Source organism: Pelodiscus sinensis, chromosome 4 (assembly GCF_049634645.1).
Source record: "Pelodiscus sinensis isolate JC-2024 chromosome 4, ASM4963464v1, whole genome shotgun sequence".
Lineage (NCBI taxonomy): Eukaryota > Metazoa > Chordata > Testudines > Trionychidae > Pelodiscus > Pelodiscus sinensis.
In genome coordinates, this window is record NC_134714.1 from 117808990 (window position 1) to 117835692 (window position 26703).

General features: G+C 41.7%; 1 protein-coding gene across 2 annotated transcripts in view; it reads right to left on the reverse strand.

Moving 5' to 3' along the window:
* BRSK2 (BR serine/threonine kinase 2) overlaps positions 1-26413 on the reverse strand; it is a 502819-nt gene extending 476406 nt beyond the window's left edge. For both annotated transcript variants that reach the window (XM_075928205.1, XM_075928203.1), the window contains exons 1-2: positions 26291-26413; positions 24867-25301 (exon numbers count right to left, since the gene is read on the reverse strand). In XM_075928205.1, coding sequence (XP_075784320.1) covers positions 24867-24960 — 94 coding nt within the window. In that variant the 5' untranslated portion in view covers positions 24961-25301; positions 26291-26413. The remainder of the gene's footprint in view (positions 1-24866; positions 25302-26290) is intronic.
* Between the last annotated feature and the right edge of the window lie 290 nt (positions 26414-26703).

The following is a 26703-nucleotide window of genomic DNA, read 5'->3' on the forward strand; positions in this document are numbered from 1 at the left end:
CTTTATCACCTAAGTAAAAAGTTTGTTAATAGGTAAATGTTAATTTTCAAAAATTAAAACCCCTCCAGTCTTTTTAGGAAAAATATATACAAATTACAAAACCTGATATGGACAGTGCTGAATATAGGGAATTACTCATATGAATAACCATAAAATGAAGGATTATCCTTATTTTTCCAAGACTTATTTCCAACATGGAATTGAAACACTGCCCTTCATGTGCTTCTTACCTCCTGCCTCGTTCAGTCAGGTAAAAATCAGTTTGGCTAGCTTAAAGTTATCAGGATTTATGAGTGGGGGAGATAAGTCACTTCTGGACTAAAGACCAAGTATAAGAAATGTCAGCTTCTAGACTAATTCTCTCAAGGTATGTCTACACAGCAGTGTTATTTCAGAATAACTGACATTATTCCAAAATAACAAAGAGCTCATCTACACAGAAAGCCATTATTTTGAAATAGTGGCAAGCTGGAGGACTTTTACTCTTACTCCTGCAACCCTCATTTCACAAAGAGTAAGGGAAGTTGGAGGAAGAGTGTTCTTCCTTTGACTTCCTGCTGTGTAGACAGCGCCAAAAGCCTAATATAGCTATTTCGACTTCAGCTACACAACTGACATACCTGAAGTTGTGTTGCTTAATTCAGCTTTTGCCCTGCTGGGTAGACATGCACTGACAAAACTTAAAGGCTGTGTCTACACTGGCACCCCTTTCCGGAAAAGGGATGCTAATGTAGACTTTGGAATAGGCAAATCCGCGGGAGATTTAAATATCCCCGCGGCATTTGCATTAACATTGAAAGTAGGAATAAGAAATTCTCCGGAAAAGGCTTTATTTTCCGAGAATAACGTCTAGACTGGCGTTTTTCTCCGGCTTTTCCCCAAGCTGGAAAAAAGCGGCAGCCATGTTAATGCAAATGCCGCGGGGGATATTTAAATCCCCCGCGGATTTGCCTATTCCAACGTGCTACATTAGCATCCCTTTTCCGGAAGAGATGCCAGTGTAGACACAGCCAAAGTGTCTGTAAAAAAGGTGTTTGGATTGGAAGCAGTATCTAACTCCTAGCTAAAACGTCATTTCTCTGATGCTATAAGATTTCTGTCAGTTCAAAGAAAGTTTACTAAGGGGGAGAGAAAGAAAGGAGACTGGAGAAAAGATTATGGAAGTGATTTCCAGAGAAGGCAACAAATAACCATACTAGGAAGACATGTATTTGTAGAAAATGTTTTCCCTTATCTATATCTTTAGAGTCATAGAATCGGTGGCATAATTGTTTTGTAACTAATAGTTGGAATGAAAGTGGTGGCATAAATTTCAAAGGGGACGAAAGGATCTTGAGCCAAGCCTAGATTGCTCCAGCTTGCCTTTAAATAGACTCCACTGCTTTTCAATGGTTCAGTTTTGCAGCGCTGTCGGTAAGGCTGGGAATTAAGCTAAATTCAGATACGTCCAGCAAGGAGTGTTGCTGTGGGGAAAGAGGAAAATCAAAGGGTGAGAGGTAATGCAATCCTGTTTCACTGACCCGGTGAACACCTGTCAATGGAATAAAGGCCTCATAGCTGGGGAATAGGGAAGGGAGGGAAATCAGACAGTAGTGATATTTCCTGACACTGTCAGTAGCTCTTAGTATGGGTGCCAGAAACACAGAAGGAGAGAGAGATTTTTTGAAATCACAAAAGTAGGAAAAAAGCTGCTAAAAATCTGATCTCTCTTAGTCATCCACTTAGGTTTAAATAATTAAACTCTGCATTTCTGTCATCTGGATTACTTTAAATAAACAGCACGGTGATATTAAAAGTTTCTTTTTCTGTCACAGTTATAATGACATTGCTTTTGACTAGTATTTTCATATGTATTCTATATGTTAAAGAATTGGGTGTAGATCTGCAAATGCAGCAGATTAGCACCCAGAACATCTTAGGAGAGTTAGGTGCAAAGCTATCTCATAAACCGCTTTGTTCTCCCATGATATTAAGTCGTCAGTGTGCAGAACTAGCGCCACAGAGTAATTTAGAGCAACTTCTGTACTGCTCTAACTTATGTCAGCTGCTAATAATCTCAGGGGGCAGATACAGTAGCCATCATTCACCAGGACAAGGGAAAACTCTCCCTAGCCAGGCACCTTTCACTTGCAATCAGGATACAGCTAGTATAGAAGACACTAAGATGACTCTACATCATAGGGAACTCTAAGCTCTGGTGATACAACACAAAACAACCACGGTGAGAGAATTAGGCCCTTTGTAGAACAATTGAACTTAGAACTGATAAATTCTGAGTTACATAAGGCATCATGAGAAACAAATTACACAGTTCTCCTCTCACAATGGTTTTCCACTGGTGTTAACTCCATTGACTTAAACACAGTGACTCCTGATTACATGAACTTTAGCAAGAAGAGAATTAGGCTCAATCTAGGCCCAATACTGCTGTCACTTATACCACTGCAAATTAGAAGTAATTTCATTCGAGTTACAGCAGGGGAAAACAACAATGTAATATCAAAATCCAGCCCAACTAACGTAGGATTCTCATGTAAAACAGCCTATTCCACCAAAGAGGCTGAAAGGTTCAGCACAGCAACATCACCATGTGAGACCTTATGATCAAAGACTTCTGATTTCCAGATGAACTAGTTCAAGTTAAAAAACTTCAAAACAATAGAGAAACAGCAGCTGTGTAATGTTCCCTAACAGGGCAAGTGTCAGGAAGGCCACATTACCACAAACTTCCAGGTATGAGAACAAGGTGTGGGAACGGTGAAGAGGAACTATTTCAGGGTTAGACAATTATGGAAGAATAGAAGGAAAAAGCACTTCAGACAGACACATAGTTATCACATATAATGAAGAACTGTTGAGGGAACATCAAACTAATGATGTTACTATCATAACTGAGAGGCACTTCTGTTATGTATCCATTTAGGTCATTATAACTTACTGAATATTCATTAATTAAACCCTTTGGGGTATAATTCTTCATGCCTGTTTACAGCCTAAAGTTGAATTTTGCTTGGGAACATGAGAGAAAATTTCATTTTGTCATTTAGAATAATCAAAATGTTCAATATAACCTATTTCTTACCAGTTGAGCTATGACTCACTTTCCTCACAACACCCCTCCCCAGTCTAATAACTAAAAAAGAGCTTCTTTAAGCTTTGAACTTGCCATGAGCTTCAGGCCATTTTTGCTCTCAGGGAAAAATCCAAAGGGTTTAAATAACCAAAGTGGCCTTGTGTTGGCCTTCTTCATCAGGGTGAATTTCACCCTTGGTTAGTCACACCAGCATAAATGAGAGCAGAAAAATGGCCCAAAGTCATCATTTAAGACAAATGCTATGAACACATTCCTTTGGTTTGGGGATAAAGTTATAAGCATTCCATATCTCTGTACCAAGCATGCACAGAAGTGATCTTCCACTATTCGCATGCACAGAGCATGTACTTAGAGCACAAATACCGGTGACAGCTCTTACGCCACTAACTTGCATCCTCACCAATATTGTCTCACTGTTCCTTATATGCCCCTGTTGGTGTTTTTACACCCACGTGTTGTCCCTTGTCTTATACAGGTTGCATCTTCCTAATCCAACACCCTCAGGACCTGACTGGTCCCAGATGAGGGATTTTGCCAGAGCAGTAGAGGTCATTTCTGTCCCCCCTGCTACGGGCCCCCCAGACCTGGCTCTGCCACTTGCCCCAGGGCCCTGCCAGCCCTACCAGGCTTCCTGGCCCCACCAGGCAGCCCCACTGCCACACACCTGGCTTCCGGCCAGCCTGCAGTGCTCCCTACTGCCAGCACTCCACTGGGATTCTATGGTCTTGGAACATCCATAGTCCTGCCATACCATGGATGTTGCCAGACCAGAGAGTCCCAGTTTAGAGAGGTTCAACCTGTACTTTGATCGTAAGCTCTCAAAGAAAAGAAGAATCTTTTTTTTTTCCCTGTATGCCTGTGAAGCACATTGCACAATGGCATTGTAGTTTGCATGTATTACTACTACTAGTAGTACTAATACAGGCAAAACTGTAATTGCCCATGTCCTGGCTACTGTGCATCTTAAATTTTCACCTTATCTTTGCATTATTATGCATTTAGTTAAGATAGCTTCAGTCAGGTCTAATGAATGCATTGCTTCTGCTTTTCAACTCCAATGTGACAAAAAGTCATTCTATTAAAAAAAAGATATCCAGGGGCCTATTTTTTTTAAAGTGACATTCTAATAGCACTTCCTGAAATTGTAATAGTTTGGTCTGACTCTACTTACAGTAAATGACCAGCAACCTGCTGTAACCATGAGCTACAGTGAACTCATATTTTAAGCGACAAGCAAGAAACTGAATAACTGAAACTGTAATGTTTTTGGTGGGTTAAAGGAAGAATATGATTTTCTTCTGGAAGAATATGATTTTCTTCTCATATCCTACTCGTCCCATAAATACATAAGAGTAAAATAAAAATAGTGCAAGATGTCCAAAGGCTTGTAGTCTTTGAAACTAAGGTTACGTCTACACTGCAGCGCTATTTCAGGATACCAGAGGTATCCCAAAATAGCTATTCCACGTCTTAACAGCAAGCCCATCATTTTGAAATATAACGGGCTCACTATTCCAATGTGCCTGTAAACCTCATTGCACAGGTAAGGGATGCTTCAGAATAGCAAGTTATTTTGAAATTTGGCATTGTATAAATATTGACTTGAAATATTTCAAAACTGACTTGAAATAAGCAACGAAATTTGTGTAGCTCAAATTGCATAGCTTATTTTGAGCTACAGGTGCAGTGTACATGTACCCTAAGAGGGCCAGACTCTGTGATTGCTCATACAATTTTTATACCTGAGTAATTCCATTGACTTCAGAGGGGCTACTTCCAATTTACACTAATGCAACTGAGAGAAAAACCAGGCCCCATTGGCATTTGCTTTCTCTAATCATTTTTCATTTATGTTTCAGATTACTGCACTCCTTTCACTTTCCCATTTCCTATTACTTTCTTTCCTCACCTCTATGTTAATATGCAACACAGATTAAAGGGATATACCAATTCAAAAATCATGGACCAGATTCTGGCCCAAGCAACAGGCCCTTTGTGCCATTTTGGCAGCACAAATGGGTTGTACAGGTGCCCTAATTAAACTGCTGAAGATTCCCTTGGCTTGGAGGCATACTTTGTTTGAAGGCTTATCCAGCGCTGGCACAAGGTGTATCAGGGACATGCCCAGCACAGATGATGTGACTGGTGCACTGCTTCATTCTGGTATACTCCAACTAGCAAAATGCCCCTTAAGAGGGAAAGCCTGAGGCTGTTCAAAATTATGCTGGGGGCTGTACAGTATATATCACCTTCCACATCCAGATCTCGCACTGAATACAACTCAGACACATTTGAAGATCAAGCCACATTAGTTGCCTCTCCCCAAATATATATATTTCCCATAATTTTATAACCGTGAAGTAGTTCCTCTTCACTGCTCCTACCACCCCATCCATTCTCATACCTGGAAGTTCAAAATAATGTGGCCTTCTTAGCACTTGCCCTGTTAGGGAGCATTACACAGCTGCTGTTTCTCTAGTGTTTTACAGTTTTGTAACTTGATCTGGTTCATCTGGAAATCAGAAGTCTTGAATTGTAGCTCTCCCATGGTCACATTACTGTCCTAGTAATACAAGCATCTATATTTCTAATAACATTTTAGGTGGTTAAAAGTTTAAAGAATTTTTAAAATCTAATTTACTTGTCATAAGAACATAAGAAGGGCCATATTGGGTCAGACCAAAAGTCCAACCAGCCCAGTATCCTGTCTGCCGACAGTGGCCCAGAGGCGAGGACCAAAGACAATGATCAAGCAATTGTCTCCTGGTATCCTTCCCAGCCTTTGACAAACAGAGGCCTGGGGCACCTTTCCTTACCCCCTGGCTAATAGCCTTTTATGGACCTAACCTCCATGAATTTATCTAGCTCTTTTTTAAACTCTGTTATAGTCCTTCTTATTGCTTGTTGCATACCTTTCCTATTAGTAATGAACAATAGAAATCAACGCAGACACTTTCACTTTTGTTTAGAGCCAATTTCACATTTAGGCTCATTTAGGTGGGTTTCAAACACTGCAGGTGAATTATTATTGTTTTAAAACAATTGTTTTAATCGGGGTTTTTTTTTTCAAAAAAATCCTCTGGAAATCATCATTTCTATCGGCCTTGGGCTTTATAAAACTTGTTAGAAAATTTCAATTTTGGGCCATGTTTAAGTTGTTCCTGTCTCTTTATCTATCTTATATCTGAATCTAGCATTTCCTTTTGACATTTACTATAATGCTACAAAACAAAGGGAATTGGTCAAATTCGTTCCTGATGTAGCTGCAAAAATTCCAGTGTAATTACACCAAGGATGAATTTTGCTCACCATCCCACAAATAGGAATAAACTACTGCAGTATTCTGTATCTTCCCGAGCCATTTCTGAGCTCCCCCTTTTGTTTCTCAATGGAAAGAGTCACCATAAGGCCAGTTCATCACTTAATCCCTTAAAATAGGCCTAAAGTAATACCTAGACTTTGAGCTGGCAAAGGAGTGAATTTTACCGTGTGTATGTGTGTGTGTGTGGGGGGGGGGATACTGATGGGAAGGAGAAGCCACCAACTCACTTTTCCCATTATCAGGAATAATTCTCCAGCCATAAAGGTACAGTATAACCACCATTAACATCTGTAATATAGATTTTCAAGGTTACCCTTTATCAAAATTCTTGGATATTTCAATTTTCTGAACTTCATCATCAGCCCCTTCAGAAATGCCTGCATTCCGAACAATTCAGTCAGCCTTTAAAAATAACTCACCAGCCTCTCCACCCACCTCACTCCCACCCAATCCCTGCACCAGTGACATTTCTGGAAGCCAAAGCTTTCTGAAACAGAATCTGGTGTAAGCATCACACTGCAGGAGAAGCCTGTCACTCTTATACAGTGGCTGTTTTATTAACTTGGATTCACCTTTATTCTGGTGGCAGTAAGCAGCAATTTAAAAATTCCAAGGTCTTTTTAAAGTTTCTCAGCCGCCTGTCAGAATCTCCAAATTGCATTCTCAAAACACCAGAGGGCTCTTCCCTATAGGAAAATGAAGCTTTTGCATTTTAACACTGTAGTATAATTCTATCAGCTTTATAGGACCATAAATAAAGCTGACCAAATTATAAATCTTTCGTTAATAGACCACATAGCATCATATAAACATAGTTTACTCAGTGACATTTTGTTTTACAGATCAGGGACAAATGTCCCCAAAGAAAGAAATGATGGAAATCAATCGGGCCAGGAATTGTCAAACCAGGAACATCGAAGTAATTTCTCTTGTTTATGTAATGGACAATAAACTTTAAATAACTTTAATAACTTTAAACTTTAAATTGCAACAGTGGAGATTTCTGCATTTGTGCTGTCAAAATTACCATCCCCAAAAGGAGAGGCTGTGGAATGAGCGGGGAAAAGCTCAGGGAGACAAGAAGTTCACTTGAAAAAGAAGAAAGAGTAGTCTAGTTCCTCAGCTGGTATAAATCAATGAAGACAGGGGTATTAACACTAGCGGAGAGAGTGGACCATCAGATCTAAAAACTAAGGCTATCCCGTAAACTGTAATAATGCTTATTACATTTCCATAGTTCATAATCACCCTGTTAATTAATCCCCACAGTGTTGTTATGAAGCAGGCATATATGTACTATATTATCAGTCATGGGCATAGTTTGGGATGTAGAAGGGGTGTTGCCTCCTGCAAAAAGAAAGCCTCGAGCCGGCATGAAATTCCCCCCATGCAAACATGGCCCCATTGACCTGACTGGAGCGGCTCCCCCAAATACAGACATTAAACTACCCCTATGATTATCATCTCAATTTTAGTGCTGGGGAAACCAAGAGAGAAAGATTAAATAACTTTTTTAAGGCCGCAGTGAGTCAGTAGCTGAGCCAGGATTAGAATTCTGAAGCCTCTAACTCCCAGTTACGTGCTGGTTCTGCTAGACTGCATTGCCTTCTGGTTGTGGGACAAGAGAGAAGTGGAACCTTTACCAATGCCCCTGCTGCCCTCCCCCAAATAGTTACTTAAAATAAAACAAAATCCTGTGTGTTTAGTGTCATAGGACAATTGCGATTATCCTCCAACATCCCCAATGGGAATCTGAAAGCACAGCTTGGTTCAAATCCCCCAGTGGTAGCAGTAGTGGAAAAAGTAGTAAAGCCACTAGCACTTTTGCCACAGTCTCACCTAGGCTTTCTCTGAACAAAGGTAGATGATATAGTCACAAGAACAGTTCTTGTGCTCCCACTATTGCTACCACTCAAGAAGCTGCAATGTTGCTTGATGATCAGCAGGATATTTCACACAATGTCTAGTGCAGACTTCTCAAGAGGATTCACTGTAGGGGAAGTGGATTAGGCTATTGTAACAGCAATTCTGTTATAGTATTACTTGCTATGTCTGCTCTTCTGTATTGGCCTCATAGTTGAGCATAGACTGACTTGAAGCACACTTAAGCACATGCATCAGCTTTAGGGGCACGGAGGGCTATCAGACTCTTAATAATTTGTAAAATGTTCTGGCCATATTTTCAATCTAAACTGAACTACTCCACAAAAACTGTTTATTCCGTAGTCCTAATTTACTCAGTTATTCACTGCAGAGGAAACAAAATGCAAATCTGGGCTTCTCTTAACTAGAATTTGGCCAGCAGTCTGTGTCTGACATCATCGAGAAATGTGTTAATGGGCCAAATTCTCCTCTCATAAGCAGATCTAAACTCCTTTGAGTGAGTAGGGTTGTACGAGTGCAACGGAGAAAAGAATCTGGCTTATCTACGCAATCAGTGGCAAAGATGCAATTGCACAAATGCAAGTAGTGAAATAAGCTAACGAAACCAAGAAACCCTGGGCTAGATTTCTCAATGGCATAAATCAGCACTGATTCCAAGGGTGCATCCCTCATTTACAACAGCTGAGGATCTAGCCTGCTTTTTTAATATTTGCATTTAAACTATGCTTTGAAAAGCAAATGAGAGGAATCCTGCTTACATCTGCTGTGCACTGCAGAGCATACGGATTCCCAAAAGCTATGCAACTCATGGCCATGCCTTTCCAGCAAAACAAATGCCTGTGTTTAACTGAGCTATGGTGCTTGTGTCATTGCCAAGTCTTAATATAATGCTCAGCTTTGTCTTTAGTGACCATTATTACATAGACATGCATAGAGAACTCACACACACACAGAGATTCAATCTTCTTTCATGGCCTTCTGCAGCAAAAGCCTACTGAAGATAATGGCACTGTATCCAAATGTAGGCATAGTGAAAGCACAGAAAAAGCTGCCTTCCTTCCCACTCTCCCCTATGAGTGAGACTCAGGGCTTGTCTACATGATGCATTAGTCCACATTAGAGAGGTTTAAATTCTAGTGGGCACTAACATGTTGCTTACTAATTGGCCTGCTGGTGTGAGCAAGAAGTTCACTAGAGTTCATTAAAATAACTTTCTTACACTGAGGCCAGTTAATTCACAATACACTAAGGGTATGTCTACACTACAGCGCTAATTCAAACTAACTTAGTTCGAATTAGTTAATTCGAACTAAGCTAATTCGAATTAGCGCAGCTAGACCTAAAAACTAGTTCGAATTAGCGTTTTGCTAATTCGAACTAGCATGTCCACATTGAGTGGACCCTGAACAGAGGTTAAGGATGGCCGGAAGCAGTGCCGGCAGGGTATCAGAGTAGGACTTAGAGCATGGAGCTGCTGTCTCAGGCTAGCAGAGGGCTGTGCTTAAAGGGACCCGAGCCCCACCCCAGACAGACAGTTCTCAGAGGTGCCCCGCTTGCAAAGCAGTCCTGGCTTGGATTGCCCGGAGTACCCACATTGGGCACATCACAGCACTCGGACATCAGCCCGGCTGCACTTGCCGCAGGTTGCCATCTGGGGAGAGGGGGCAATTGGGGGGCTGCAGGAGAGGTTCCACCCCCAGAAGCCTGCAGAGCCAGCCCAGTCCTATCCATCGGGGGCTCAAACCCCATTCCTCCCTCACCTCCTTCCACTTACCCCTCCCTAGCCCCCCTTCCTGATGTACAAAATAAAGGACAATTGTGTTCAAAAATAGAATCTCTCTTTATTGAACAAAACTGGGGGAGACTGGGAAAAGGAGGTGGGAGAGGGGAAGAGAGAGGGTGGGAGAGGGGAGGGCAACTACAATGATGAGGGATTTGGAACAGGTCCCATATGAAGAGAGGCTAAAGAGACTGGGACTTTTCAGCTTAGAAAAGAGGAGATGGAGGGGGGATATGATAGAGGTCTATAAAAGCACGAGTGGGGTGGAGAGGGTGCATACAGAAAAGTTCATCATTAGTTCCCATAATAGAAGGACTAGAGGACACCAAAGGAAAGGAATGGGTAGCAGGCTTCAAACTACTAACAGAAAGTTGTTCTTCACAAAGCAAAGAGTCAACTTGTGGAACTCCTTGCTGCAGGAGGCTGTAAAGGCTAGAACTAAAACAGAGTTTAAAGAGAAGTGAGATCAATTCATGGAGGTTGGGTCCATGGAGTGGTATTAGCCAAGGGGTAGGAGTGGTGTCTCTGCCCGAAGTTTGTGGAAGGCTGGAGAGGGATGGCACGAGACGAACGGCTTGGTCACTGTCTTTGGTCCATCCCCTCCAGGGTCCCTAGGGTCGGCCGCTGTCGGCAGACAGGCTACTGGGCTAGATGGACCTTTGATCTGACCCAGTACGGCCATTGTAAGCTCAGGGCTCAGGGTCGGGGGTCTCAGTGGACCACCTTGATTTTCATGCAAACCTGCTCATGGGTGGCCAGGCTGGCAGCTCTCCTGCCCTAGACGGCCGGTTTCCTGTGCCTAGTGCAAAGGTCGTGGACGAGGTCCACGATGTCTGCACTGGACCAGGCGGGTGCCCGCCTCTTGCGGTCCTGGGCAAGCTTCCGGGAGCCGCCAGCCTGGTCCCGGGAAGAGGGGAAGGGCTGGGGGGCATCGGGTGGCTGGCTCGAGCCGTGCCAGGTGCAGGGTCTGCTGGCTGGGTGCTGGCAGGCTTGCACCTGGCACGGGCACCGTAGCCAGCCCGTGCCCCTTTAAGGGCTCCAGGGCCGGGAGGGGGGCATACGAGTTTCCCTGGTGGTGCCCAGAGTGGCCACCAGGGAAAGCTGGGGAGGGCTAGCCTCCCACTAGTTCAAATTAAGGGGCTACACAGCCCTTAATTCGAACTAGTAAGTTCGGACTAGGCTTAGTCCTCGTAAAATGAGGTTTACCTAGTTCGAACTAAGCGCTCCGCTAGTTCTAATTAAGTTCGAACTAGCGGAGTGCTAGTGTAGCGCCTATCAAAGTTAATTCGAACTAACATCCGTTAGTTCGAATTAACTTTGTAGTGTAGACATACCCTATTACTCACTAGAATTTACATCCCTGTAATGAGAACTAGTGTATCATGTAGGTCAGCCCTCCGTTTGCAAATTTACAGGGCTAGATCTTGACCTTCATTCTACCAGCTTTGTATTTCTCTGGTAGCACAAAGTATAAAGAAATCCACTTTAAGTGGTTGGCTGGAGATTCCTCAAGCATTGGGAAATCCCCTCATGGCTTTGTATCACACTTTCTTCCTAAATGTGTGATCCTGGGATATGACCAGGGTGAGGAGGAGTTCCTAAAAAGGGTTGCTGCAATAGTCTCCATTTCCCAGAAAAGCTCCTTGTGGTCTTTGTAACTAGCTGCAATTTAGAACTGCTATACTATTCACCTCAACTTTAGCTTTATTAATGATTTGTAGTAGTGTAAAACGAACAGGTCTCCACTGAGATCAGGGCCTCACTATGTTAGGCACTATACCAGTGGTCCCCAATCTTTAAAGGCTCCCGGGCGCCCGGGGGCGGGGCCACTCACGCGCCGGGCGCCCGGGGGTGGGGCCACTCATGCACCGGGCGTCCAGGGGTGAGGATGCCCTTGCACCCGGCACCGGCACGTGCCCCAGGGCCGGGGCCGCCCAAGCGCCTTGTGCCGTGGGCCCGGGGCCGGCGCCGCCGCCCGAGCCGAGCACCTGGGGCCGGCACCGGTGCCCGCATGTTCCCTGGGACTGGGGCCTCCCGAGCACCGCGCACCAGGCGCCGGTGCGTGTCGCGCGCCTGAGGCCGGTGCCTCCAGTGCGCCGCGCGCCGGGGGCGGGGCTGGCCCAGGTTGTCGGCGGGCGCATACAAATGCCCCGGCGGGCGCCATGGCACCCGCGGGCCCCGCGTTGGGGACCACTGCATTATACCTACACATAGTAAGAGGACAGACAAAGGATGCAAGTAGAAATAAAGCTACAGAGAGGCGAAGTGACTTGCCCAAGGTCACTCAACAGGTTAGTACTTGAACTGGCAGCAAAACCCATGATTCCCCTGACTGTCCATTCATTGCCTTATCCCTAGGATTACACTACAACTTTCTCTCCATCTGGATCCTTGCTCTCTACAAATGTCTACCTGCTCCTCCTCCATTGCTGAGTGCATGAGGGTTAGGTGATAAATGTTGCCCTTGAAACCATGTCATTGGAAGATTGTCTAGAAAAGTCTTTTCTTCCTTAGGTCTTCATTGGCTTGTGTGAAGCAACGATGATGGGGAAAGCCAAATATGGTTTCATCTCCTGCTCCATTCCCCAAGGAGTGCCTAGACTTGAGAGCAACAAATGTTGCACATCATGAAACTTTCCTGTTAAGTGAGATGACACTGCCCTAGAGGTAAAAAACATCAGTACAACAACTGTAAGAGGGAAAAGGGGGCATCTGTTTGGTTTTCACTGAAGTTAGTGGCAAAAAGAATAAGGAAGTCAGTGAGGATAAACTAGTCAGGACCCCATGGCTTAAAAAGGGACAAATAACCTGGAGATGAAAATGTTGGTTGAGCTGAAGAAAGCTAGTCTGACAAACTCATAGGGTACATCTACACAGCAGTGTTATTTCAGAATCTCTGACATTATACTGAAATAACATAGTCTGTGTCTACACTACAAGGAGTTATTCCAACATCATGTTGAAATTATGTCAAGCTGGAGGGCTTCTTACTACGACTCCTGTAACGCTCATTTTACCAGGAGTAAGGGAAGTCGGAGGAAGAGTGTTCTTTCTCGGACTTCCTGCTGTGCAGATGGTGCCAAAAGCCAAAATAAGCTATTTCGACTTAAGCTACACAATTGACATAGCTCAAGTTGCATAGCTTATTTTGGCTTTAACCCTGCTATGTAGACGTGCCTATGGGGTCAAATGTATCCATCAGTAGAGTTACCCCAAGGATATGCTTTCTCAAGGTGACAGTAGAGTTACCCAACGGATATGTTTTCCCTAGAAGGTTTAAGCAGGCCACAGGTGTTGTGCTGGCTTCTTGCACAGGGGTCAGTTTTCCCTCATAAAAACCTGCAAGCTGAAGTCCTCTTTTCCTTGCTGCTTATAATTTTTTACTATTATTATTTTATTTAACTGTAATACTCTGCTGTTCTGCCAAGTTTCACCTTGCAACTTTAATAGGTTGGGATGTTTTGAAGGAAGATTTCTCTAGACCAAATAATAAAATATGTTTTGCCAGGTTATCCCTCAAACATAATTACGATTCATAAATGGCTCTGTGTTTGGGTGCCAACAGGCAGAGCTGGTATGTGGGAGGCCCAAATTCAGATGTGACCTTGAGACTCGTCTTGGTGGTAAGGCCTTGTCTACACTGGCATGTTTTCTTGCCAAAACCCACCTTTTGGTGACAAAACAGTGAGAGCGTTTACACTGTAATGTGACTTTTGTTGGGAAAAACATTGATTTGTGTGACCAAAAATAAAAAATCCATCCCTCTGAGGGGCTTTTGTCTTTTCCCCTCCCTTTATTGTCGAGAAAGAGCCAGTGTAGACTCTGCTGTTTGGTTTGTCAGGAGAACTAGCTGAGGGAGCTGCTCCGGTTGGGGAATAAACAAAAACCAAATCATTGGAATGCTCCTGTTCTGCTGCTGCAGGGGGAGGGCTGCAGAGACTACTGTGCTGCTTTGACATTCCTTAGCACAGAGCTCCCAGAGTGCCCCGGGAATCCCAAGAAATGCAGTAATCAGCTCTGCCTTCTCAAAACACTGCACTGTGGGATGCTTACCCACAGTGCTTTGCTCAGTCGACAAAGGAGCTAGCAGTGTGGCCATGAAGGGTGCATCTAGACTACATTCTTCTTTCGAAAGAGGAATGCAAATGAGGGAAATCGAAAATGCAAATGAAGAGCAGATTTAGAAATCTCGCACTTCATTTGCATAATCTCTTCCAATCGCTTTTTCAGAAAAATATGTTTCCAAAATAAGCGCAGTCTAGATGGGAATCTTTTGAAAAAAACTCTTTTTCAAAAGAACCCAGTAAACCTCATTTTTTCAGGAATAAGGGTTCTTTCGAAAAAGGGGTTTTTTTTTTTCAAAAGAACCCATCTAGACTGCTTTTTTCTTTCCAAAAAAATCGCTTCCGCAATCGTAAGAGATTATGCAAATGAAGCACAAGATTTGTAAATCAGTGCTTCATTTGCATTTTCGATTTCCCTTATTTGCATTCCTCTTTCAAAACAGAAAAACTGGTTTGACCGGAGTTCATTTTTGATGACTTTCGCATGTTGACAGCACTTTATTCGCCAAACCTTCCGGGTGTAGACACAGCCTAAGAAAGCGATGGCCATGCTATTTTCTCTGAATCCTTGCTACAGCCCTCCTCCCTCATTGTTTTTTTGTGGGGCAGCAGCATCAACAGTGTCTCTGGCTAGAAATACATATATATTGCTGGCCAAACATTGAATGTGGGAGAGGAACTGGATGAGAAGAAGAGAAGGAGCTGCAAAACTGGATCTAGAGTTATCCCTGGATCAAAATTAAGGCCCAGCAAAAAATGATTGCATCACTCTCTTGTCAATGCACCCAAGTCCATCTCCTGGCAGATTAGCATTTACAAGGCCTCACAGTAGGTTTCTTAGTGCCTATCAAAAGCAGGGCATTTCTGGACCAATACAGCTCACCCCCCAACTCCTGAGACCAGCTACTCCATAATTTGTTCATTTAATGGCACATTGGCTAGAGGACTGAGTGTATGGAGTGTGGGGCCCTATGCAACTACACAGGAATGACCCTGTGGAAACAATGCCTCTTAATATATTTGTAAAACATTACCGAAAACACACAACAAGCACACAGATATTTTCTGTCTTCCCAGAAAGCTTGTACTGCAAAACAGTAGTGAAACAAATCACAAGAGCCTCAGGAAAGAGAGAGCACGTTGCTGATAAATTGTGCAGGCAGCTAAAAAAGCACTTACTGAATGGATGCCTGAAACTTGTTTTCCACCAACCTCTGAAAAGTTAAAAAAGGAAGGTAAACACGTCACTTCAAACACAACCAAGATCCCAATATATAGCTCTGGATTGGATAAAAATATTAAAAACCACACACATGCACAGAGCTACCTTATTAAGACGCTGTTTTGCCACAAACCCAACCACAATCTTTAAACGTTACAAATCTTGGTGTTCAGTTGCTAACAACAAAAATCCTCCCCAAGTTAACCATCAGAATGCAAACTACAAGGCTCTTCCATTGTCAAACCAGCAATTAACAAGGCAACAGATTCCCCTCTCTAATTTCTTATCTAATATATGCCCTTAGGTAATTATATTGGGAATCATTCCATAAAATCCTAGAAAAAGATTTAAAGGTGAAAGTAGTTGAGGCTTTTCTCTAGACATCTACAAAAGTCTTTATTTAATGAGGCCACATCTGTAACAGTATGAGCCAGATCGTAAGCCAAGGAATGCTTGTTGCACCTGGGGATAGGTGTGTATATAAAAGCTTTATGGCACCTTTCTGTTTCTCCATGTTCAGTTCAGGTGCAGGACTAGTCCTAGTGTAATCCAGAGCAGCCTCAGAGCTACTCGAATTTACGCTGGCTGGCAATGTTCCAGAAGCTTCTGTGGCAACTGGGGACCAATCAGGTGTAAGGGGAGCCCTAGCTATATACTCTTTTCCCATACAATGCTTTTATACATTGACAGCTGTAGGTAACCTTTTAAGAATTATTATGGTGACTCTATATCACTTGAACATCCCCCTACAGTAAGAGAAGCATCCAGTGCCTGGCTTGGCTGATTTTAGGGTTGCTTTCTGCCAGAAAAAGCATTCTACATAAGAATCATCATCTATGCTTAGCTTAACTTCTAAATATAAATATAAATATAGAGTAATTTTTATTTCCTCCTCCACTCATTATTCTGAGTCCCCCCTTCAAAAATCCCCTACCTCACCAGCCTCTGAACAGAATAGATTATTTTGCCACTTGCTTTGTTTAGAGGCTTTGTGATATTATCAGCTGTCACAGAATAAAAATTACTTGGTGTATACATAAAGAAGGAATTCATTTCAAATATGTTGCTTAAAAAAATAAAGTATACCACAAGTTACTTCAGACAGACATTGCATCTTCCTATGAATTTATACAGAACCTATCCCAAAAGAGCCTCTTGGTGCTACAGTAACACAAACAGCACTAAATAATATGTAAGTATACTTGGAAATAACTCTATATCTACAGTATGGTCTATTAGGGCATGTCTTCACTTGTTGTGTCGGAGATCAACATTCTGGTGTTCAATTTAGTGGGGGTAGAATAGACCTGTAAATCGAACACTGAGACGGTGTCTGGATTCCTTGCAGTCATGAAGAGTAAGGGAAACCGACAGGGGCATTTGTTCCGTTGGCCTCCCACAGTATGGATGGCGCCAAGCTCAGCTTAAGGTAAACCAGCTCCAGTGACGTATTCTATGTAATTGAAATTGTGTACCTTAAGCCGACCTTCCAGGTCTAGTGTAGACCTGACCTTAGAGTGTTATTTGCCCCAATGCAGATGGCCATCTTAAGTCCTATGCACAAATTAATATTCACTTAAACCCAATTTTGAGAAATTAAGTTGGGCTTTGGTGATTGCATTGATCTTGTGCTAGACTTCTGTACATGGGTGAACTTTTCCCATAGTGACTTGATTATGTAAACAGATTTAAAATAAAACCAAATAAAACTTTTGAAGCTCATCATTATGTAAAAGTCATATATACTGTTCATGATGCATACCAACAGAACTGGGTGAATAATGTTCTCCAAATATTCAGTTGAATTTTTAAGTGAATTTTATTTGAACACATTTGTGACCCTTTTGTGTTTGTTATCTGCAAACATTAGATCATTTGAGTCTTACTGGCACAAATCATTATGGGAAACAACTCTTGAAACTGTCTACAGGAAACCAATTTTTAAGTTTGCACATGCAAATATTCATGCTAGAAATGGTCGCACACTCATCCAACCAGCAAACAGAAAACAGCCACTCCCTAATTACAAACACACTGACTGACGACCATCCATACTTACGACCAACCTCCCATTAACCCCATTATAATATTTTCTAGTTGAGAACCATGTACGTCAAGTTTTTCGAACAGTGCAGGCAGCGCGTTTAAGGGTATTTCCAACTTATGACCAAATCAAGTTACAACCAGGTGTTCGGAACGTAACCCATTCATAAGTCGGGGACTGCCTGTAGTACTTTGTAATGTATCCAACCAATTGCATCTAAATCTAAGAACACAACTCAATTCTTTGATTATTGATTAAGCAGGCTCAATCTATTTAGGTGAAAACAATCAAAATAAACATTTATCCAATAAACTAAAATGACAAATGAGTTTGAGGAAATTGCAATTGGCTCATGGACATTCCAGAGGAAGGTAGACTAAATTCATTGAACAAATTATTTGTGATAAAGTATTTGCTTCATTAAACAAACCTTGTGATAGAAGAATGTTGTCTGATGTATGAGAACTAAAAAGCTGAGCTATTTTGGCACTTTCCCACCAACAAAATGAACAGTTTTATCATTTAAGAATGTTAACACCAGTGCATTATTTGTAATAAAAAAAACACACACCTGATGGATAGTTTCATTATGTAGTTTCTTAGAGAAGTAAAAAGTTCAATCCTTATCCATTATAATGGGCTTAATCCTGTTTCTATTGAAGTTAACTGAAGGCATATCTCATATTGATTGACTTCTGTGGGAGCAGGAACAGTACCTATAAACTAACTATGCATTCATAGAGCAGCACACTATGAACATCCCAAAATTAATATCTATAAATTCAACGCCTGTAATATCAAACATGTATGTTCCTGCCTTCAGTTCACCTCTGCTCAAATTGTCATCCATGTTTTCATCTCTTCGCATTTTGACTATTGGAAGAAGTCCCAGCTCTGCTGTAGCATGTGCAGATCTTACTGCCCACAGTCTCAAACATACAAAGAAATAACCTCCAACAGTCAATCAACTAAATTAGTTCCACATGCATTTCAGGATTTGATTCAAATTTAGCCTTTTCATTTTTAAAACTCTCAAGCAAACCTCTGTCTCTGTTCTGGTCTCTCCATTCACCAAATAACTTACTCACTACCCATTTATGTAATCTCAGTACTGTAAATGCAAGAGCCTTCTTTTTCGGTCCATTACTCTGGAATGACCATCCTGCATCCTCCTTGTTTGGTAGCCAATACAACTCAATTAGAAGTCAATGAAAACTACTTCCTTGGATTTTAACAGGAGCCAGATGAGACCCCCAGATCCTTTTAAATTTCATGTGAAAACCATTTTTTCTCCTTTGCCCATACCACTTCATTTCTCTCTGCTCTTTTTATGTTATTGATTATTATTATTATTTCAACAATGCATCTATTATTTAATTCTGTAAAGCATTCAGCATCACGGTTTGCACAAAAGACTCTGTATGAAATTGACATACGCTTACTGAAAAAAGTGTTTCAGGATGTTGGGGAATCCAGAACATTCACTGGCTCATGACAACATCATAATATACAAATGCAGTTGTAAGGACGCATTTAAAATACTACCCTGGTTCTTCCAATGAAGCTACAAGTTATCTGTAGATCAGAAATAATTTCCCTACAGAGATAAATTCTACTGAGAAATGTTTTTATTTTTCTCTTCCTCCCTCATCATTCTAATGTCTGGCCTTCCCCACTGTAGTGACACTAAATGTCATTACAGTGGTGATGGAAAGTAGGAAGCTTCTTGAGCAGCATGAAAACTGTGTTTGTGGAACAGCTAGTTCTGCAGCACTTTGTGACGTCTGAGATATAAAAAGAGTCACATATTCCCACTCATTTGCCAGTGTATCAGAATTTTAACAACTCTTGAGCAAAAGGCTAGCTGTGACTTTAAAGATCAATTAAGAGCCTGTTTTATTTTCACTGAATTCAGTGGCAGGTAGTAACATTTCCAATATTAAATGGAAATAAGACCGGGTCATAAGGCCTTGATTCAACAATGTGCTTTGTGCAGTCAGACCCCTATGAGCATGCTGGGCATAAAGGAATCCCTTTGCATATCGCACATTTCACGATCGGGACCTTAAATTAGATCTCTTTTACCTATCATTTGCACTAAATTTGGCAAAGAGGTGTTTGCTAGAATAGTTTTAAGAAAAAAAACTTTCAGAAGGCATATTTTTCAAATCCACTAACTATAGTAGGACCCACTTCAATCAGAATTGTAGAGCCTCAGCATATCTCTGAAAATCAGACTGGGGGTATCTCTTTGGGCACCCAAAGACCAAGTCACTGGAAATCAATGGCAGCTTTTTGACAATTCTTCCCTTATTGTATAATGACCTCATTTCCATCCATATTTAACATTGAGGGTCCAGCCATATATAATTGATTCTGATGTCAACATATCCTAGCAACATTTCATTAAAAACTTGTGCTTGTAAAACCTCCATTGCCTGAGACACTTTCCAATATTATACTTCTCATTGTGTGATTACTAATTAGTTCATCTCTTAAGTGAGAGATGCCCTAACAAGTTATCACTGAAAGGTATACAGATTCAAATAAGGCTCATTGCTATAAAGATAGCCTCTCTAATTAAAAACCAAGAGAGAAATGAGTTTAAAGATATAAATGGAATTTGCATGCATTTGGAAAAAATGGGTGTGAATGGAAACTTCAAATGATTTACATCATTCTGGCTAGATCCTCAGCTGGATCAGGGACACCAAATTCAATGGAACCATGGCAGTTTACACCAAGTGTGGGTCTGACGCCTAGACAGAGTGGCCAGTTCTACCAGATCAGACAGACCGGATGCCACTGACGCAAGTTGTGTCTGGTTGGAAGACTTGGCAACCCTACAGAGTCCATAAAACTATTCATGACATTATGGATAACACTGGTGATACATATTTTTATAAAAAACAGAAGGAGCAGCAGGATCATGATTCTGCAACTATATAGCTCAATAACATACACGTACATGATTGATTATTGGCTGTTAGATGTACCCTGTTATTTGTACAAATTGCTGTGCTTTATATACAACTGAGTGTACCCTCTCAATACAAAAGGCTCATCATGCAAGCTGTCCCAAGGCAGAGCTCCCATTGGCTTCAACTGGAATTCTGTGTATGGAATGCCTGCAGATTTAGGTCCAAATATCAGAGAAGTTGGGCAAGTAATACTAAATGGATTTCTAATGTTATGCTCTTTGCTTTCAAAGAAACTTGATCAAAGACTAAACTCCCAGTGTAGGACAATGTTGCTTTGCTTGCAGAGAAAGGAACATTTCAGAAATTTCAAGTGTGCTATCATTTGGTGCCAGGACAAACAAACAAAAATAGTACTGAAGTGTATAAGTTGCCCTTTAAATGAAAGTGCACAGTGATTCACTGAAATGATGAAGCACTTAGCAAGGAATACTGCAATTCCTCATCTCTGCCTTCAATAATAAAAATTCACTGTAGTCAATCTGAATCATTGTAAAAGGTTTCAAGGGGAAAACAGAGGTTAACAAGGGCAAAAGAAAACTGATGAACAAAATACATTTCTGGAATTTAAAAAAGTGTCAAGAATACATGAAAATTTGATTTCACACAGAATGAGTGGCAAATGGAGAGCGGCTTCTGTTTAATCTGAATAATAAACTTGAATTAGTGTTCACATCCAATCTGTTTTCTTCTGGTGTGTATTGTACTACAGAGCGCATTCTTTTTGCTTATTACTGTTAATTACAATGAAAAATTATGATAATTAACTGCAATACAGTGTAATTCGATGAAATTTACAGAAACCAACCCCTCCATACACACCTGCATACATCATATATTGTCATTTTTACTATGATATTTCCTTATAATAAAATGTTATGAATATGATGATAAATTATTATACTGCGCCTTATATTCCTCTTCTCATATCCTACTACATATTCCATGAGCTACTAGTCCAGTTGCCAGAAACAATGAGACTAATACAACAACAGAAGGGCAATAACCTTACTATGGCACTCCAAATTATTCACATGTAGAATTCTTATGGTAAATTATTAAGAATTTCTTTTCTTAGCTCTTCTCCTCCTCCCAATATTACTGGAATTAAAACATTTTTCAGCATTGAGCTGCACCTTCCTTCCCTGCTTTCCAAACTAAGCAGCTTTAATCCTCTCTTTGTGACATTAATCATCCTCAGAAAGCCTGATATCTTAGCACTGTAGGCTCCTCAGGGCAGGCTTTACTTATCCTGCTTTAAATCAAAATCAGCATGGGTTAGCCAACATTTTGAACTGGATCAGAATACACCTTTCTGTGTCTGTTGTACCCATTCCCTTCCCATAATTAGATGTCATCAGCTTCCACTGAAATCATGGCACAATATCTGGGCCTCTTTGCAGGAAGCCGCAAGCTCTTGTTGGAAACACTTCTCTTTCACAGATGTTGAGAAAGAAACAGCTATAGCAGCTACATGGAGGCCTGAAACATGCCATTTGGAGTTCAGCTGGACATGAAAGCTCCCCTTTCATAGCCTCCTTTGTGAAGTTTGCCATGAACTGTGGCAGATTCTGTTCTTGAAGCCCTCCCTTATTGCTCTTCCTTTAATCTTAAAAATTATCCAAGGCAGGTGAGAGCTACTAAGAGGTTTGTATAATATTTAATACAATTGGGAAGAAGAACAAGAGCCACATATCTGAAATAACTTGAGAGTAAAGGAGTTTCCATTTTAAAGAAAAATGAGTGATGTGAAGATCAATGAAGAAGGAAAAGGAGTTGATATAACTGGATTGTATATTTTCTTTCAGCTCGTAATTATGTTTTGCCAAATTTTCTTTCATCAGGCCCCCTGCAAAAACAAAACACACGCACACCCCACACAACCAAATAAGCCTTTATTTCCTAACCTTCCCAGCCTTAAACTCTTCAAACAAACTAAAGAAATTCATCATTGTGTTCTCCATCCAATTTCATGGAGTTATACTAGCAAATCACAGTGATCAAGCAGGTCCTCACACTACACTGTTGTCTTCTCATAAAAATGCTGCAGGTTCCCCATCTACTCTCCAAGTTAGCAGAGTGAGGGCTACATGCATACCTGCTATTCTGTATGTTCCCAAATCTGGCAGAGAAAATGCCAGAAGACCAGAAAGCATCTTTCCTATGTTTAACCAATTTAATGTTTAATGTACATTTAGCACCAATTCAGATTTCACTTCCATGCATAAGCTATATTATGAGGCAGATAAGATAAGGAAGACAGAGACTGGCATCAGCCACTTTTAAGCTTTATCCCTCCATCTTCCCTGAAACAGTGCATATATGTTATGTTTGTGGTTTGCACATACACTTGTGCAAAAAGCAGAGACATGTCTCTATAGATATGCTATAATATAAAATTATAAAAGGCAACTTTCCTGCTAGTCCATTTGGTCAAATAACTGCAAAGCCCAAGAGCAACAACCCTGAAAACACACTCTCCTCTCTCTCCCCTCCTACCCTGCTGCCTGCCTGCTTGCCTCTCTCTCTCTCTTTCTCTCTCTCTCTTCTTCTCTCTTTCTCTCTCTCTCTCTAATCACTTAGGAAGAAGATAGGAAGATTATCAAGGGGAAAAAATTAACCAAAGCTGCAGATAACCCTTTAGAACCATAGTATCAGGTTGTGATATGGAGCATAAAGGTTAATGCAGATGTACTTGCATGAATCTCAGATGCAATTATATATGGGGGGTGCTGAGATAGAAATGGTGATGAAGGTAAAAAATAAATTTGTATCCGTAGGGTTGAATTTACGATCAGCTAGAGTACCAAGCAAGAGACCAGCTATGGAAACAGGATATGGATTTATCACCACCAAGACACTGACATTTTTGGTGGGTATTTTTATCATCATCATCAACATCAGGGCAGATTTTATGGAAACTACATCTGGAGAGATATGGGTTCACTCAGTAATATGAAGAATAAAGGTGGTGACCAAACAAACAAAAAAGACAGATACCTTCAGCAGTCACAGTATTTTAAAGATTTGGGGGGGAAACAAAATAAAAGTCACTTTCATTTCAAGCCTATGTCATCCTCACATCCCATCCATATATTTCAATGGTTGCCATGGGGTTTGTGGAGAGAAGAAGAACGAATGAGGGGGGGTCATAATCAATCATCTCAGAAGAGCATTTCTTCTTACAGAGAAAGATCTGGATTTTGACTGTGTCCCTAAGAAAATTGCATACTGCAGAGCTGCTGCCATGCAGGGCAGCAAGGAAGCAGGCAGAGGAGAGGCAGCAGCTGGGGATGGAAACGCCTATTAAATCCTTTAGACAACAGATGGGCAAAGCTTGGCTGGGTTTTTAAAAAACACAATGCATCATGTTTTATTGTCCCACCATAATGAACAACACTTAACACCCACAAGCCCAAAGAAGCCCCCTATGACTGATTCTACCTCCCCCCTCCTTTCTAAATTATAACCTGGAGACTCAATCCACTTTTAGGGGTCCCCCAACCAAATCAATTTGTCAGACCCCACTGCTCACTGCACCTGTCACTAAAAAAGAACATTAAAAGAGGACAGGCTTTTGGCTGGTTTTTTTTAATTGCTCTTCCTTCCAATTACTGCTCCCCTGCCCTTGAAGTAAATATAACATCCAGGAAGGCAACCAGTGAGTCCAAATCTTGAATGCATTCAGGAGATCTAATTATGTCACGTAGGGCACAAGCACCTGCTCTCTGCTAATTCCCTCACTAGGTTTCCTTTTAATATTTCTTACCATTGTTCTTTTCAGGAAAGAAATCTGATGGGAGCCAGTTTCACAAACGGGGGGTGGGGGGGGCTTTTGAAAAATAAATAAATAAAACCTCACACAGCTAGAGGGAATTCTGCGGCTGGCCACTTTAAAGAAAAATTCAAACTATGCCACACCAAAACATACCCGAGGACCTCCTCCATTCATATTTCCCAAATAACTACAGCAGCCAGTGCCATAGACTGCACTGTACATATTCTCTCCCACCAACTGCACCTTCAGGACTACACCCTTTTCAATCATGATGTCATGAAATACTGCTGGTGACTCTCCCGCCTCCCCACCACGTCCTTCTCCTCCTCCTCCTCTCCGGTATACACAGTGCACCTCTCGTTTCATTTTAATTTGATTAAAAAGAAAAGAAAGCAAAGTGGGGCAGTGAAGTACGGACATGAAATTGAACAGCAGCAGAGCCTCCCTCGTTTCCTCTGCATGCACTTTGACAGTCATCAGAACAACACCCCTTAGCAGGAGCGAATCCCACAAGGCAACCTATGCTCTAAAAACTAAGTAAATACATAAAGGCAGCGTGAACTACATAAATAAAGGCACGAATCTATTAGGAAGAGTTTCTCCACGGCAGCAACCAAAAAGGGAAACCCCAGAGCCTCACAACTCTCCATCCCCATCCGCTGGCTACCGCACCTCGCCAGGCTGCTGCAAAGGAACCAACCTGTCTGTCCTTTGCCCAAGGTTTTCTCCAAGCGATAGGGTCCAACGTATTGTGCATGTTGAGCTGCGCTGCCTTCTTTCCCCGTTGATGTCATTTCTACCCGGCTCTATAATTCTGCGATGCGCGGGTGGCGGGGAGCTGGGATCCCTCTCCGCTCGGCTCTGCAGTTCTTTAAATTCCCACTCCTGCAGCTGTGTAAGCAAAGCACCCCTTCCTTCGCCCTCTCTCCTGGCTGCTCCAGTCCCCTGGGCTGCAGCTTTTCTCTCCCTCCTTTGCCTTTGCCGCCTCTCGCTCGCTCGCTCAGTCTGTCAGTGTGGGATGCTGATGGCCAGAGCAGCAGCTATTACCAGTGGTCAAAGAGGGGAATCTAGGACCCAAGCCCAAGGAGCATGGTGCTGGTGATCGGAGCTCCGCACGCCTTGTTCTCACTAGGAGCTGTTCAAGGGAAAGCTAGAGCTAAAGCAGCGGAAGAGCTGGGGCCCAGAGCTCTGAGTGGCATCATAGGCAGCCAATCTCCAGCAACAATTCAGTCCCCCTCTACTCTCCCTCCCACTACCTTTCCTTTTCCATCAGTATCAGCAGCAGTTGCTGCCCCTGTCTGATACAGAGCATCATAATCAATGGCAATATCAATAAACCTATGGGTCTTAGTCTATTAATAAGGGAAATAATGAATGATAAATAGGGATTTTTTTAAAGTCATGTGCTTACACATAAAAATTTGTTTCTCTAAAAGACCCCTCCCCACAAGGCACCCGTCACTGCAATACACCCCTCAAAAGCTACAATTAAAAATAATGCTGAGGTTGTGGCATGATTTATAGGAGGAAAGAAACCAAAAGGCGCTTGTAAGATTTATGGATGCTGTTTCCAATGGGAAGTATTTCTATTCTTTTTTTGTTCTGTAAGGAGTCTTTCTTCAGAACCAATGAATATTCTGAAAACCAGGGCCTGACCAAGCTCCCAATGAATTCAGAGGGGGATTTGCTTTGGATTTCAATGGCACCATGTAGGACTTGATGTACAAACAAAATAAAATAAATGAATTAAAAATCCAGCATAAATGGTAGGTTAGTTTGTACTCACAAGTGAAATGCCAAAGATGAAATGAACATGGAAACTTTAAGCTCTACAGGTGGCCTATCCAGGATAGGGTAATATAAGGAAAGCTTGTACTGCTGCAGCCCACACTGTAACTGTTCTGCAAAGGGATGCCCTGATTCAGCAAAGTGTGTAAGCACATGTGTAACTTTAAGTATATAGGTAGTCTCAATTAAGTCCATGGAATTACTTATGTGCTTAAAGTTAGACACATGCTTATGTACCTTGTAGATTCAGGGCCATATAAAGGACTTCGGTGTCCAGGATTATTAAGATAATGCCTCTCTATGCCAAGAAAATTCACCCCAAACCCTTATACTTACTCTTTCTCTTCATGGGCAAAGCACCATTTTCCATCTCAGATAGCATCATGGTTGTACCTATATAAATGGATTTAAAGTCCATGGAAGAATCCTTCTGTGGATCACATCCACAGTGATGTAAACTGGTTGTAGTTCTACATTGCTAACACAGGCAATGGAGTAATTTTGCCCAAAAATAGTAGGAGAGCAGTGAGGGAAGGAACATAGAAACTATGAGGGTAGTCTATGTGAATGCAACATAAAAATGACCCCAATACAATTTCCTTTCTCCCCAAAAAACAAGACCCCAAAACATACCTTGACCTTCTCCTACCTCTCTTTTTATAGTGCTGCCTTGGATTAGCTACTGTCCTACACTGCTACAGCAACCTTCATTGTGTTGAATTTCCAGTTCTTCCAAAAGATACAGTTTC